A 17,339-nucleotide genomic window follows, 5' to 3' on the forward strand; every position below is an offset into this window, starting at 1 on the left:
AGTCACCTAATGTAAAACACAATAATTTACTAATATTTGTTTTTGTAGTGAAAATGCTCCTGCAAATTCTTAATACTTCGTAGTATTTTTTTCCATTTGTAATTTTAAAAACTATGTATCCTAAAAGTGCTAGTGTATACAAGTAGAACCATTTAAAACAGGTGATTATTATTCATGGGATTTGGTTGGACACACAGTGCATTATGTACGTGCTACAAAGTCTGTAGGAAGAGATTTTTACAAGGATTTGTGTCACGTAAACATGTAAAACCTAGCTAAAATATCAGTGATTGGAAAACGTTACTATGGGAAAATAAATAAAAGTGATTGATGCATAGATGTCTTATTGTCTTTTTGTGCCACTTTGTTTAATTTATATTTGTTTAATATTAGTTTATCTTATACTTGTGTGTCTGTTTTTTTTTTTTATATTGCTGCTTTATGTTGTTGTCTGCAGAACTCAGGAAATTGTATTTTAATCTCATTGTTTTGCAGAGCAGTACAGACAATAAAGTCTTCTTATCTTACCTATCTTAAAAAGAAATATTAATATAGCTTCCAATAAAATTAATGATAGCTTCCAATAAAATTGTGATATTGAGTTTTCTTAGCTTAAGGAAACAGAACTTTGATTTATAAGACATAAGCTCATACGGTGACGTTTGTTCTACAGGCTACAGACGATTTAATACTGAATCTTTCAAGAGATCACTGCGATGCTTCTATGCACCAATCACTTTTCACCTCCCTGTCATTGGTGTCTGACATTTCAGCTGGACAGGACAGGAATACATGGCCCAGTTCCAAATGCCCAGAATTTCATATACTGAACTCATTTGCAGAAGATCTAATTTTGCGAAGAGAAACAAAGGGCAGCAATGATCTGTTTTTAGCCCAGTTCTGTCCTGGTTTAGAAAGTTATTGGGGGCAGCAGGTTAGCTATTAAACTGGTGAACAGGAGCTTGGATGGAGCTGCTTGTTTTAACGTCAGGTGATTTCACCAACCGTCACCCATACAAACGCACAGATGTGTGAGTGTGTGTGTGTAATTTGAGTCAGGTGTCTTAAGTGTGGAGCTGAGAGCAGGCAGATGAAGTTGCTTGGGGAAATGCCTTACTGCTGAAACAAACAGAGCAATATTCCAGCCTTACACTCTCACACACATACACACAACCACACGTAGCACTACTTACAAGCGACATGTACGAAATAAATCACAGTGAGGTGTGCTGTTACAGGAAAATGATCAGTGCCGGGGTGGTGTGATGCAGCCTGACATACTTTTTTCTATTTATTAAACAACAGCACGACGTATGTTTTTTTTTTTTCCCATGTTGTGTAATATCCACGAAAACAAGTTCCTGTTATCACTTACATGTGTTAATGAGTCACATAAACCCAGCTTGTCATGTTACCCAGAAACCGCAAATCTCTCCATCCTGAAGATGGTGGAACATGTAACACGTTACAGCTTTAGCTCTGACCGTTACCAAGCCCTGACACTGGAGACTCCTTCCAAAAATGCTAAACAAACATCTCCTCACAGAAATCTGCACTGTAACAATAATTACACACTTTTTTTTAAAGATCTATTTATGTAGAACATCTATCATACAAGTCACTGTGTAAGCTGTTAGTGTAGAAACAATAACATTTAAGATTTCGTACAGGATATTGCAGAGTTTTTTGCGGTTGTTGCGGCCAAAAATGTTTGATTATGCGGCGGCTTTTTTAATTTGCAATGAAATTTGCAGAGCTTTTTGTGCTTTTTTGCGGAAAACTGATTGAATTGGACGAAATTACAATCGCATGAAATTGTTTTGCGCAGTGATGTTTGTTGGTAAATGAGACCTTTTAGCTGTACTCGTGTTCGACGCACATACAGTAAATTCAAGAGGGCTTTGGCTGAATTATGATGAGCTGTTATGATGTCATATGCCGTGTTGTGATGACGTCATATGGTCTGGTAAATGGTCTGCACTTATATAGCGCTTTTTTAACCTTAGCGGTTCTACAAAGTGCTTTACACTGTTTCTCATTCACACACACCAATGCTAGCAGAGCTGCCACGCAAGGCGCTGGCTTGCCAACGGGAGCAACTTGGGGTTCAGTGTCTTGCCCAAGGTCACTTCGGCAGGTGGAGTCACGTGGGACGGGAATCGAACCCCCAACCCTACGATCAGTGGACAACCCGCTCTACCACCTGAGCCACAGCCCTCCGAATTTGACAGTTTCATTGATTTTGCATTCATTTCTGCAATCCTGCAAAATCCTGGAGGGACTGATTCGAACAAGTGCACTGATATAAGCTGCAATTACCGTCAGAGCTGTGTAGTTTTACGAAATTATTCATCACTATCTGACCATTCAGATTCGAGAATTCAACAGTGCTTTCTTTTTATTTTATGAATCATCATGCAACAACCAAAAACGAGAAAAAATAATCGGGTCAAAAATCCAGTAAGTCGCTCGTTACTGTGAGTAACAGTGTTACTGTGTTACTGTGTTACAGTGTTATGATTCCTGTGATACCCCCAAATTGATATGGTTATTTATTTCTATTGATTACATCATCACGTCATACCCTTTCCTCCTACTGAGCAGTAATTTGCAGCCTTAGTTTAAATAAATACCGTATAATGTTGCATAATAATGGTCATGTGAACATTATTATGCACATCTGTCTCAGAGAAGATGTGCACAGATGTGTATAGATGTCTAATCCAATTCTACACTGCTTGACGACAAGCTTTTTTTTTCCTGAATCCATTCTAATGCACCAGTAGCTAGATTGCACCGGGATCAAAACCGCCTTCCTTAAACCACACCAAGTGACAATCCCATCATATAATCACGTCGTTTCCCAACAATTCCGCGGGCTTAACAGAGCTTTACCATAAGGCAGCTAATCCAGTCTCATGTAGCTTGCTCGAGTTTATCCGCTTAAAGTGAAGAGAAACAAAGACCAAATCAGTGACAAGGGCACATGCACTCTGACGTTACTGCATGTCCAGCCATTTAACTGAGCTTGGAAACGTTTTGGCTGTTATTTGCTTATCTTACATAGGTTCCCTTTTTCCACACACACACACACACACACACACACACACATAGAGAAAATGAGGCCAGAAATGTTTGATAGCTTCCAGCTGTAGACACAGGGTCTAGCCCAGACAAATTTAAAGAGGAGAGGATGGAGTGGAGGATGGACACTGACCAACAAGTATTATATTCTGTCTGATGCAGCAAACACTACATCTCTTTCTCTCTCTTTCTCTCTCTCTCCCTCTCTCTCTCTCACACACACGACACTGTCACACACCAGAGAACAAAGTGAATGATGGGAGTCTCTACAACAATTTTGGCACATGCTCTGTACGCTTGGCAGTGTGTGAAGGTTGGAGACCGGAGATATGTACCAGTGACAGAAGAAAGAAGAGGATGCCTGCAGAGGCGTGCCATAGTTCAAACGTTGTTGCTGTGGTTTGGTTCAGACTGCAGATTAAACACTGCTGCAATGGGTTAGGTTCAGACTGCAGATTAAACACTGCTGTAGTGGGTTAAATTCAGACTGCAGATTAAACACTGCTGTACTGGGTTAAGTTCAGACTGCAGATTAAACACTGCTGTAGTGGGTTAAGTTCAGACTGCAGATTAAACACTGCTGCAGTGGGTTAAGTTCAGACTGCAGATTAAACACTGCTGCAGTGGGTTAAATTCAGACTGCAGATTAAACACTGCTGCAATGGGTTAAATTCAGACTGCAGATTAAACACTGCTGCAGTGGGTTAAATTCAGACTGCAGATTAAACACTGCTGCAGTGGGTTAAGTTCAGACTGCAGATTAAACACTGCTGCAGTGGGTTAAATTCAGACTGCAGATTAAACACTGCTGCAATGGGTTAGGTTCAGACTGCAGATTAAACACTGCTGTAGTGGGTTAAATTCAGACTGAAGATTAGACACTGCTGTAGTGGGTTAAATTCAGACTGAAGATTAGACACTGCTGTAGTGGGTTAAATTCAGACTGAAGATTAGACACTGCTGTAGTGGGTTAAATTCAGACTGCAGATTAAACACTGCTGTAGTGGGTTAAATTCAGACTGCAGATTAAACACTGCTGCAATGGGTTAGGTTCAGACTGCAGATTAAACACTGCTGTAGTGGGTTAAATTCAGACTGAAGATTAGACACTGCTGTAGTGGGTTAAATTCAGACTGAAGATTAGACACTGCTGTAGTGGGTTAAATTCAGACTGCAGATTAGACACTGCTGTAGTGGGTTAAATTCAGACTGCAGATCAAATGACACATCATTTGCATTTGATTTGCATTTGTGACTGAGGAACTTTATACTGATCGATTGCTGAGCGATATGATAGAGGGGTTGTATTCACTACTTCTTGTTTTCTGTTAGCTTTAAGGCTTGGGGTTATAATGATATTAAATGTTTTGGAATATCAAGGCAAAGCTTTCTAAGTTCAGCCTGTTTGTTTAACTCATGTATGTGCATGCTTGTGTGAAATAGTCTTACTGGGCTCTCTCAGCTCATCAGTCACTATAAATTCCCATTGTTTAATAAAGAGCTCAACTTCCTGTATGAGCATGGCTGGGTCTGGTCACTAATAAAATATGACGTGCAATAACACACTTTGCCCCTCAGCACTACTGAACTGTAGGTATCTCATAAACTGTACTGTGTGCAGTAGAAAAGTAGAGTTAAGGGCTTTATTGTCTATTGTGTTCTAGCCATATACACATATACAACAGAATGAAATAACATTCTCTGTGGCTGTGGTGCAGTATATTAAAAGAAATTGACAACATTGCGGCACAAGATAAACCCCAGACAACATGTAGTGCAAATTAGGCTTGCACTACAGTACACTGCAAACAAGACAAGACACAAGGCAATACTATAATAGCATAATACCACTGCACAACTCGTGTTCCCTGCTTTAATACATTCATTTTAAAGTCAGTGTTTAAAATGTTGTTCATTAGCTGATGAGTTGATTAATATGTGTGAGAGCTGGGAAAAACCTACAATGTGCAGTATAAATAATCCAGGAGAAGAACTGTGAAATGCTGCATTAATGAAGTACAGCATTAGGGCTGTCAAATTCCTTTTTTTTTTTTTTTTTTTTAAAAAAAAAAGGACTTAAAATTATAATAAATTAGAATAGTATTATGAATGTATTTAAAATTATAATTTGCATATGATCTGCATACTTCCACAGATAGAACAAGCATTTGTAGTAGCTGTGCATGATTTCTGCATGAACCACGGGGGGGAGGGTGAAAAATGAAATCCTGTCTTTCTGAGTGTCACCTTCTTTAATCCAATCTTTAATCTTGTCATGCTAAATATCTTGAGATTATCACTACATGATCATGATTATCATTACATTATTACGGTTGGCTTTGTAATATGTATAAAGTATAAAGCAGCCTGATCATCCTTTAAATGTTGAGATGCATAAGACATTGTATGTGCGTGTGTGTGTGTGTGGGTGTGTGTGTGTGTGTGTGTGCTGGTGCAACAGTGAAGGCTTCATAGTTGCTGCTTCTCAGTTCAGCGAAACATGATATCTATGATGTACAATTGATATAAAAAGTCTACACACCCCTGTTAAAATGGCAGGTTTTTTTGTGCAAAAATGTTTTTTTTAAATCAAGATAAAGTCAGAGTTATTTTTAAATAAAGTTAAAGTCAGAACTTTTTTTCCACCCTCAATGTGAAATTACAGCATATAAAAAATGAAGTGAAAAACAATCAGAAACATTTTATGGAAAAAAAAAAGTTACAATACTCTGATTGCGTAAGTGTGCACACCCATTTATAATTGGGCATGTGTCTGTGTTCAGCATGAAGCAATCATATTCAATCTCATGTTCAAAAGTAATTGTGATACAGCTGTCATCACTGAAATTATCCTGTAAATAAAGACCAGCTGTTTCTGTAGGATTTTCTTGACATCTTCCTCGTTTCATCTGACTCCTGAAGAAATGGTCCGCAAAGCGCTTACAAAGCATGCATATTATCTCACTTGTCGAAAGGAATCAATCAGGAGAGCGGTATAAAAGAATTTCCAAAACAACAGATATACCGTGGAACACTGTGAAGGCCATCATCCACAAATAGAGAAAATGTATAACCACACTGACATCACCAAGAACAGGATGTCCCTCCAAAAAAACAAGACAAAAACTTACCGGGGAGGCTGCCAAGAGACCTACGGCAACACAAGGAGCTGCAAGAATATCTGACAAGTACTGATTACTCTGTGCATGTGACAACAATCTCTCAAATTCTTCACATATCTATTGTAATATCAATTCCAAAAGGTATAATAATTCCATAATTACACACGGTATGTTTGGTGAAAGAAAAAAAAGCATATCACCAAAAGAACACCAATACCTACGATGAAGCATGGTGGTGGCAGCATCATGCTTTAGGGTTGCTTTTCTTCAGAAGGAACTGTGGGTTTTATCAAGGTTGATGGAATTATGAATAGCTACAAATACCAGTCGATTTAAGCGCTAAACCTTCAGGTATCTGCTAGTAAGCTGAGGATGAAATGGAATTTCACCTTTCAGCACAGCAATAACCCAAAGCATACATCCAAATCAACAAACAAATGGCTTAACAAAAAGAAGATGAATGTTTTTGAATGATCTAGCTAGAACCCAGCCCTGAATCCAACTAAAGTTCAGGGGTGTCCTGAAGTTGGCTGTGTATAGGATATGCCCTTCCAATTTGTCAGCTCTAGAATGTTTTTGCAAGGAAGAGTGGGAAAATATTGCTAAGCCAAGATATGTCATGCTGCTAGACCCTTACCCAAAAAAAAGGCTTGTGAGAACATGTTTACTATATAAACACTATACCGTTTTCTTGAATTAAAATTGTCTTGAATTTTCATTACAACTACATATTCAAAGTCATTTGAGTGTTTAAGATTCCATGGTATACCTTAGGTCATCTAATTAAGGCTGGTCCAAACATTTTGGTTATAAATGACCTTTGTAGCTTGATGTGCAAAAATGGTCTGAATAATTGCATGCAATTTCACATTACAAGTATAGTAAATACGAATTTATTTACATAAGTAAATACAAGTCCTGTATTTTTTTATTTTTTTATTTATTTTTTTTTTAAGTAGAATATTATGGAGTCAGTGTTTTAGGATAACACTGACCAAATTTCTTTTAATCGTGTATTTGTTAAAAATAAAACAAACAAACAAAATGTATTTTGATTATTTGTATTTGCTTCTTTTGTCATATAGCGTGTAGTTTAGCTAGCTATCGCTATATCAAATACATAGTGTGCGAGTAAGAATTTAGACACATTTGTCTGCGAAAAGAACGGAAAGTTGTAGTGTAGGGGAATGTCATCTGTCCGGCTTGATGTATGGTTTGGTATGAAGTCATGTTTGTGTACAAGGTGATCCAGGACAACATAAATAAAATCACAAAAACTGTCATCATATTTGGGGTCTCGCACATTTTCAACACTGGTTAGGACTATATAATGTAAATCTTTTAGTATGGCTCATATGCAGTACCAGAAGATGCAAATAAATAGGTGTAAGTAATAAACTAGACACAAAGATCAAGAATGACACAAATAAACAAGGAGAATGAACTGGAAAGTGCTGATGCCAAAAAACAGAACTGCAGAAAAAGACAAAACAACAGCAAAATTGTTGAAGGTTCAGGCTGAGGGCTGTAGAGGCTGGCCAAGTTTCCCCTCGTTGTTGACTGCAGGGCTACAGGCGGGCTGAGGGAACACACAACTCTCCTACAGCTGGCCTTAATTACACACAACAAGCCTGCTGCTATTGCAATAGGCCTCAGCAAGGCTCACACACGCACACACACTCACACACACACACACACACACACACACACACACAGCCAGTGGAAATCATACATGCATGCACACGTGTGCTTAAAGCTGCTGGATTTACTGACTATCTTATCTGCAAAATCTCTGCACCCCAGCACACATACACCCAGCTGCGTACTGCTCCTTACAGAACCGCTTCACTGAGTCATCTAATAACTTCTCTTTTTGCCTTCCTTCATGAACAATAGCAAGACTTTTAAAAGCAGCGCTGCGAGGGAAAGTACGAAAGTAGCTAATGCATGCTTAAAAAGTCATTAGATGACATCATAGGTTAATTTGCATGTTTGTTGAATTATCATAAGTATTTACATAAAACCTGATAGATAAAGAAGGAAGCAGAAAGTAGAATATAGAATATAATAGAAGAGAATAGAAAAGAAAAGCATAGAAAAGAAAAGCGCATAACAGAATAGAACAGATCATATATAATAGACCAGAATAGAATAAAATCCAAACATAGCATCGAACAGGACTTTTAAAAGAATAAAACAGAATAGAATAGAATAGAAAAGAACAGAATAATAGTTTTATCATAATAAAATAGAGAACTTATGACTTAAAAAATAAGTCTTTGTTCATGGCACCACAGACTAAATATTTCCATACACTCATAGTCCACTTTAATATGAACACATGTACACCTGTCCATTTATGCAGTTATCCAATCAGCCAATCATGTAGCAGCAGTGCAATGCATAAAATCATACAGTAAGAAAATACTATAATGATCAAGAATGCATAAGAAATGAAGTGATATTGATGGTTATGTGTGATTGGTCATTAGGAACAATGGTGTTCAGTGACTGATCATTGGGAAACAATAAAGATCATTGATTAGTTAATGGGAAACAGTGCAGATCAGTGATTGATTGATGGGAAACAGTGGAGATCAGTGATTAGTTAATGGGAAACAGTGCAGATCAGTGATTAGTTAATGGCAAACAGTGGAGATCAGTGATTGGTTTATGGGAAACAGTGGAGATCAGTGATTAGTTGATGGGAAACAGTGGAGATCATTGATTAGTTGATGGGAAACAGTGCAGATCAGTGATTAGTTGATGGGAAACAGTGCAGATCAGTGATTAGTTGATGGGAAACAGTGGAGATTAGTGATTGGTTGATGGGAAACAGTGCAGATCAGTGATTAGTTGATGGGAAACAGTGGAGATCAGTGATTGGTTGATGGGAAACAGTGCAGATCAGTGATTAGTTGATGGGAAACAGTGGAGATTAGTGATTGGTTGATGGGAAACAGTGGAGATCAGTGATTGGTTGATGGGAAACAGTGGAGATCAGTGATTAGTTGATGGAAACAGTGGAGATCAGTGATTGGTTGATGGGAAACAGTGGAGATCAGTGATTAGTTGATGGGAAACAGTGGAGATCAGTGATTGGTTGATGGGAAACAGTGGAGATTAGTGATTGGTTGATGGGAAACAGTGGAGATCAGTGATTGGTTGATGGGAAACAGTGGAGATCAGTGATTGGTTGATGGGAAACAGTGGAGATCAGTGATTGGTTGATGGAAACAGTGGAGATCAGTGATTGGTTGATGGGAAACAGTGGAGATCAGTGATTAGTTGATGGGAAACAGTGGAGATCAGTGATTGGTTGATGGGAAACAGTGGAGATCAGTGATTAGTTAATGGGAAACAGTGCAGATCAGTGATTAGTTGATGGGAAACAGTGGAGATCAGTGATTGGTTGATGGGAAACAGTGGAGACTAGTGATTGGTTGATGGGAAACAGTGGAGATCAGTGATTGGTTGATGGGAAACAGTGGAGATCAGTGATTAGTTGATGGAAACAGTGGAGATCAGTGATTGGTTGATGGGAAACAGTGGAGATCAGTGATTGGTTGATGGGAAACAGTGGAGATCAGTGATTGGTTGATGGGAAACAGTGGAGATTAGTGATTGGTTGATGGGAAACAGTGGAGATCAGTGATTGGTTGATGGGAAACAGTGGAGATCAGTGATTAGTTGATGGAAACAGTGGAGATCAGTGATTGGTTGATGGGAAACAGTGGAGATCAGTGATTGGTTGATGGGAAACAGTGGAGATCAGTGATTGGTTGATGGGAAACAGTGGAGATCAGTGATTAGTTGATGGAAACAGTGGAGATCAGTGATTGGTTGATGGGAACATACTGTAAGCTACCGCAATGGCAACTCAGTAAGGCTTTACACAATGGTGGTAAGTCAATCAAACCTGCTCTCTCTCAATTCATATAATAACCAGCAACTGGAAAGAAGCATCGAGTGCAAGACAGTCACAAATGCTGCTCAGAAAGTTGTTAGATTTGTTGCTTGGCTTTGTTTTTCCAAAGTCAAAGTCACTAATTCTGCAAGACTGATTAAAAGCTGAATCTGTGCATGTGGCTGTCTCATTCACAGACAAGAGCATGCAATTTATTAGTATAATCCTTCATACAAAGCTGTGTGAGCTGCTGAAGGCCAGGAATCCATCACTGGCTGAATGGCACTGAGCAGAGTATTGCTTATAGATTAAATATGCAGAAGCAGCAGCTCACATGCAAAGTGAAGTGCTCCAGTTGTTCTGTTTTTAGCTAACAGCTTTGATGAGGCACTTCTTTGACAGCGAGGGAAACAGGAAAGAGAGCCTGTTCAATTAACGGTTCCATTTTTGTTCAAATGAAGTGGAGATAAAATCCTTAGGCTTGTGAATGTGGTACAGCTTAGAAACTTGTCTAGTAGTGTGCAGGTGGAAGGGCGTCTGTATCCAGCGGCAAAAAATCGGAGAGCTCTAAAATTCTCCAGCAGCTATTTCTGCTCTGATAACAACAGCACAGACAGCGGGTGCAGCACAGAGACAACAGAGGAGAAAAAATAGTCTGAAATGAATAGCAAAGGAAACCCCCACATATACACACGCTGAATAAATACAGCGACACACAAATGCACCACATTATTTACTTACAAATCTGACCACATGTGTGCAGTGAAAAAGCATGCTGACAAAGCATCTCTAAGGCTGGGTAATATGACGATACATCAATATTAGTAGCTCAATGGTTAAGATGTTGGACTACTGATTGGAAAATCGTGAGTTCAAATCCCTGCACTGTCAAATAAAATCTTAATTATGTTGATGCGGTCAGTCCTGTATTTGAAGGATACATCATGATCATCATACACATCATGTGTATCATAGAAATGTCATTAAATATAGTGATAAGATACTTTTGTCATATCACGACAGCTAATCACAACAGCTCCAAAGTCTCATCCACACACAAGAGATGCAGCAAATGTTCAACTGAATATATTCAGCTGAAACTAAGATACTAGAGCTACACTCAATGGCCAAATGTTTGTGGACACCTGACCGTAACACTCATATGTACTTTTTGAACATCCCATTCCAGAATTAGTCCTCCCTTTGCTATTATAATAACCTCCACTCTTCTGGGAAGGTTTTCCACTAGATTTTGGAGTGTGGTTATGGGGTTTTACTCATTCAGCCACAAGAGCATTAGTGAGGTCAGACACTAATGTCAAGCAAGGAGGCTTGGGGTGCAGTCAGTGTTACAGTTTATCCCAAAGCTGTTCAGTGTGGTTGAGGTCAGGGCTCTATGCAGGCCACTTGAGTTCTTCCACACCAACCTTGGCAAACCATGTCTTCATGGAGCTCACTTTGTGCACGGGGAAGTATAGGGAAGGCCCACATATGGGTGTGATGGTCAGGTTTCTACAAATGTTTGGCCATATAGTGTATTCTGCACATGCACAAACGTGATTGGCTGCCTTGGTGAGTTAATTTTACATGTTCAATGAAAAAGTCGATTTACACTGGATAAAGACACTTTCAATGGAATCAAAGCATATTTCCAAAGGCACTGGCCAATTCATCTAAAAAAAAAAACGTATTTACGTTCAGAGGAATAAAGCAGTTCTCTTGCTTTTGAAATGACATTTTTGTATTCATCATACATTATTAAATGTTCCGTTCTGCCTTTGTGTTGGACTTGTACTTTGTGTTGCTTGGTGACTTTTATTTCCATGGATATGGCTATAGCATTAACAAAGAATTATTTACAGTCCCTGTAGCCATCCCTAGAGCTTGTTGGTATTTAAACTATACACTGATTTAAGTTATCCACCATGGGTGCACAATACACCAATGAACAGGCTGTGGACAGGACAATAGAACCACCAAGTGGGTGCAAGCCTATGATTGGCATCTACGTAAGAACCTGGAGCTGTGTTCCTGATTGCTGCAGTGCTTTCACTTTCTGTACAAAGTTCAGAACGCTGCTTCAGTCAGTAGTGACAGTTACTGTGCAAGTGCGAGTGCACATTCAAAATGAAATTCACCTCTTTAATCAATTATTTTTAATATAACAAATATTAGGTCAGCCAGAACAAGAATAGAAGGTGACTCCTAATGCAGGGTCTACTCACGCTACACACACTGTGATAAACATCTATGGCAACACTGTTATTCTAATTCAACATCCAAACAGGGACAAAGAAAGCAGTGATAATGAATGTCTTACTGAATAGTTTAAATTAAGAATGACCAATTCATTGTAGGTTTATCGTACAGTTTCACTTAAAAGTAACTAAATTGAAAGAAGGAAAATTGCTCTCCTTTTTTACAATGATACAAAAACAAAAACAAAAAAGCAAATAGCTAGAAATATTTATTCATTTTTTTAAATCCTTCTACTTGGAATTTGTTATTTGGTGTTCGATATTACGCCCAGTGATTCCTAAAATATCCTTTCAGCCAAAAGTTTTCATTTCAATGCATTACTATTATAAATACATGTAAGCACAAAATACAGGAAAGTAAGATTAACAACAACCCACACACACCCACAGAACACCGCTAAGCCTGTAACAATTATAAAATCTTTTCTGATTAATTGACATGTACATAATTATAATTATGAATATAAATTTACAGAATATGAATAATATCAATTATTATAATTATAATTAACAAAACTGTCTCTTAAAACCTTATGCAAAGCAGCTATTTATCCACACTGATAATATTAATATTTCTGGCTGCCTTTCAGATGAAAAAAAAAAAAAAAAAACGCCTAAGGGAAGACAGGAGGCCATAATTTAAATATGTAAACCAATTATTAGGATGCACTAAAAGGAACAGTATACACTGTGCTATAAGAGAAATTCTGCAAATGAATAACAAAAACAGGCCATATCTTTGCCTTTTGTGTTTTAGTAATAGTGACTAAACAACACGTTTCATGAGAAACGAGAAATAACAAAATATGTAGCAATTTGATTATATTATTATGTTGTTCGCTGAAGCATTTATTCTTGACTACATAAATCATATGACTACAGAAATAATGGTTAATAAAGATCAGCTCAAATAATTACGATGGTATAATAATTGTGGCAGGTCTATCCACTGCAACGTTTCCTAATGCTCATCCACATAGACCCATAGACAAACACATAAATCAACACACTTAAAGAACTCTAACACACACACACACACACACACACACACACACACACACACACACCTCCCTCTTTCCCTTGGCTTACTTGAACTGCTGGTGTTCTCTGGAGGAGCGAATCTTGGACGAGAACCGCTCAGCTAGTTTCTCCAGGCTACGGGAATACTCCAGCTGAATCTCGGCTTTGCGGCGGAAAAACTCCTGCAGGTCCTGCAGCAGCTGGATCCGAGATTCCGACTGTTGCTCCAGACACTTAAACTGCTCCACCAGCTGATTACGGATCTCTAACACAGAGACAAACACAAGAGCACGTTAGAAAGCATGAACTCCTGAAAATGAACTAAATGGTTGTACGTGTAACCTTTATAAGCTTGCAAATGAAAAAGAAAAATGATTTCCATGGGGCAAAAAAAAATACTTTTTATTACTGCAGGGGTGGACAAATCTCTTTTCTGTGTCTGGGCTATTATTTTTTTTTTATTTTCTTTACCAGACTTAAATAATGCTTTTACTTAACAGTCAAAACATTTTTTTTAATGAGGTCACAAACGTGTTGTGCTACGTCAAAAACTGCCTCAGGAGATGATAAAGAACATGACTATACTGTCATCCCAACACCAGGAATTCATAATATTACAGTTTCTCTTTGTTTTTATTAATGCACTAACTTGCCACATGTTACTACATTATGTTAGATATGAATTTTAAATCCAATCAGTTAGATTTCCAGGCAATCAAAACATGGGACTGGGCAGTGCACATGCCATTTTACTTGCTCAAAAATAATAAATAATATTTTTTTCATTTATACTACACATGGTTGCAGGGAGTCTGGAGCCTATCCCAGGGAATCCCAAGCCTATCCCAAGGTGGGGTACACCCTGGCACAATCATACACCCATTCACATACTACAGACAATTTGGAAACGCCAAGCAGCCAACAACGCACGTCTTTGGACTCGGGGACGAAGCCGGAGTACCCAGAGGAAACCCCCAATGCACGGGGAGAACATGCAAACTCATGTTTGCATGTTCAGCATGATTAGCATGATTAGCATGACAGCACGTATTTGTATCACATAGGAAAGCATGATACAAAAAAAGAAATTACACAGTGTTTGCAGCTCTCAGCACGAGTTTCTTCAGCTTGGGTCAATACACTGTGTTTTAAATTAAAACCCAACAACAAGTCTCACCAGTGTAAAACAGCTGGAGCTATTGCACTTAAATGAATCATTTTAATGAAACAGTTCCAAACTTTGAACATTTCTGAGCTCCACTTATCTCTGGCTTCCTGTATGATTATAGCTTGGAGGTAGTGAAGCAAGTAGAGTGCATTCCTCTATGAAAATGGTGCACACACCTCTTTCAAATTATGCATTGAATCCATATTTCAAATGGATTTAAAACCTTTTTTATAGGAGCTATGTTTTAGATAAACTTTTCAACAAGACGAGAGATTTCTCCCAGTCGTACTGTAGACTACTATTATTTTCAGGGCTGTTTTTAAAAGGTTTGGTGTATGAAGTCTGTAAATGTAAAGCTTAAGAGTTATAATGCTTTATACAGGCATAGCAAAATAGAAGTTAGTCGTTTGTGTGACCTTTTAAATGAATTCTTTAAAGTTTCTGTGTCACAACAGACCTCTTGTCACAACAAAACTACAGCATGTTACAACAAAGAGAGCCGGGTTTTTAATGAATCATTTATGATTGTTCTCTAGGCTGGTCTAAGCACTGTCCTGGACGTCACACAAATAAATATTAGCCTGCAATGTTTGTTTGTTTATTTATTCATCTATTTATTTATTTCTGCTGGGTGTTGCAAATTCATCAAGCCATCTACAGAAACACTCGTCACGCCTCGATGACCAGCATTCAATAGACCTATACCGTGTAGCTCTGATTTATTATTCCAGAAAATCAAGGCCACAGGGGAAGCTAACATCAGTACATCCTATAACAGCAAGTCACGTCCCTGTAGCTGATGTCAAAGAATAAATTCGTTCATGACTCATTTTAAAGTGGCTTTGTAATACAGCTTCAAGAAGCACTACAGATTCTTCAGTCATTCCTCAGTGATTGTGTCATTCTTCTGCTTCTAAGGTTAAGGTTAAATGGGGCAAATGCACCTAGAAAAATAAATGAATCCTTCCTTTGGAACACTTTCTGAAAGTTCACACTTTCTTTATGCATTCATCTTCAGTAACCACTGAATTCAGGATCACGGTGGATCCGGAGCATATCCCGACAGCAATGGGAACGAGGCCGGAATATACCCTCGATGTCATCGCAAGGCACCATGCACTCTCATTCACATGTAGAGAAAATTTTAAGTACAAGTAGGAATGTTCTGATAGGTTGGAGGACACCTTGCACCACCACGCTGCTCTGGAAAGGTTTACCAAGAGGTCAGCTACAATACTGTGCTTATATTGTTGTACTGTAAAATGACAAAACATCTAAATGGTATATATCATGAAGCTGGAATACTGTACATGTGATTTATTTGAGTGATATCACGTTACAAAGACAGCGCACTGCAACGCATTTCTTTTATTGAGAATCTCTGCTCAGGCTGAAGGACATGAAGAGATTTCTACCTTCACAATCCTGCAAACAGGTCTACCTCTACTGTCATTTTTTGGTGCGTGCACAAAAGAGAAGCCTTTGGAATTACCTGCATTAATTACTCATTAAATCTGCTTCTTCATCTTCATCCAAGTCATTATAGCAATACACAAACACGGTTTGCCCAATAATATGTTTCATAGCTGGCCTGAGGTTTCAGTGTTGATGCGCAGTACCCCTTTATTTCCAAACCTGAACAAAAATATGTTCAGCTTCTGTCTCCATCTGTTCACAGAACATTATCCAAGAGGAACATCCAAGTGGTCTTTTTCAAACTTCAAACATGTAGCAGCAATGCTTTTTTTTCTTTGGAATGCAGTAGTTTCCTCGATAGTAGGGACTTATATGCAACAGCTGCGAATGGAACGGTAACGGCATTCTGACGTTTTATTGCGCGTGCACGACTTTAACTGCTTCTTCGTGACGTTCTACTGTAACCATCTACTACGGGAGAATAGCTGGTTTGCCGTAGTCGTTACAACATGATTAGGCAAGAAAATGTTATGTTTTATGGTATATGACATTGTAATTTCATCAGTGTATGATTGTACCATTAGTCTTTTATTTAATCTGTGTTGATATGTTTTAAACTTAAGTTAATTGTAGTTTTCTGACACGAAATTCATTTAGGCATTCGTCTTCCTCCATGTAATTAAGATTAAAAGGCAAGTACTGTATTGCTTACACGGTAAATATAAGTTTTTCGACTTATTGGCATCATAAAAGAGTAAAAACTCTTCTTATGACAATAGATTAATATTTAATGCCAAAAGCAATCATTCTCTTGCTTTTTTAAATGACATTTCATATTCCAATACATGACTGCATGCTGCGTTGCGCCGTCTCGTCTATGGTTGCTTAATGTTTTTTACGTTCTCGGCTACGGTGGTGTAACAGTTTACTTCCGGTCGCCGTAGCCGTTCCATTCGCAGCTGCTGCTTAAAGCCCCTAGTATCCTTCCATTACCAATATATAAACTAGAGAGGCACCGATACTCTCGTTTCACTGCTGCTACTTCTGCTGTGTAAATTTTTTAGTAGTGCAGAGCTTACAGAGCTTACAAACCGCATTTTGTAATCATTCCACACAAGGGACATCATCTTTACAAAATCGATGTGTTTTCCCGCCCTCTTTTTATCGACAGGATATAATCGGCCCTGATCATCGGATGTTTTTAAACTATCGGCCGATAGCCGATAGCGGGAAAAAAAGCCTTTATAGGTCGATACCGATTATCGGCCGATGCATTGGTGCATCTCTAATGTAAACCTCATCCCAGCTGTAACACATGGTGGAGATGCACTATATGTCCAAAAGTTTGTTGACACCTGATGATC

The 17,339-nt window shown here is 38.4% G+C and overlaps 1 protein-coding gene across 1 annotated transcript in view; it reads right to left on the reverse strand.

Moving 5' to 3' along the window:
• srgap3 (SLIT-ROBO Rho GTPase activating protein 3) overlaps nucleotides 1–17,339 on the reverse strand; it is a 144,930-nt gene that overhangs the window by 86,141 nt on the left and 41,450 nt on the right. Inside the window, exon 2 of the mRNA XM_053636879.1 lies at nucleotides 13,461–13,656. Within this exon, the coding sequence (XP_053492854.1) occupies nucleotides 13,461–13,656 (196 nt within the window). The remainder of the gene's footprint in view (nucleotides 1–13,460; nucleotides 13,657–17,339) is intronic.

The sequence above is a fragment of the Ictalurus furcatus genome, chromosome 11 (genome assembly GCF_023375685.1).
Source record: "Ictalurus furcatus strain D&B chromosome 11, Billie_1.0, whole genome shotgun sequence".
NCBI lineage: Eukaryota > Metazoa > Chordata > Actinopteri > Siluriformes > Ictaluridae > Ictalurus > Ictalurus furcatus.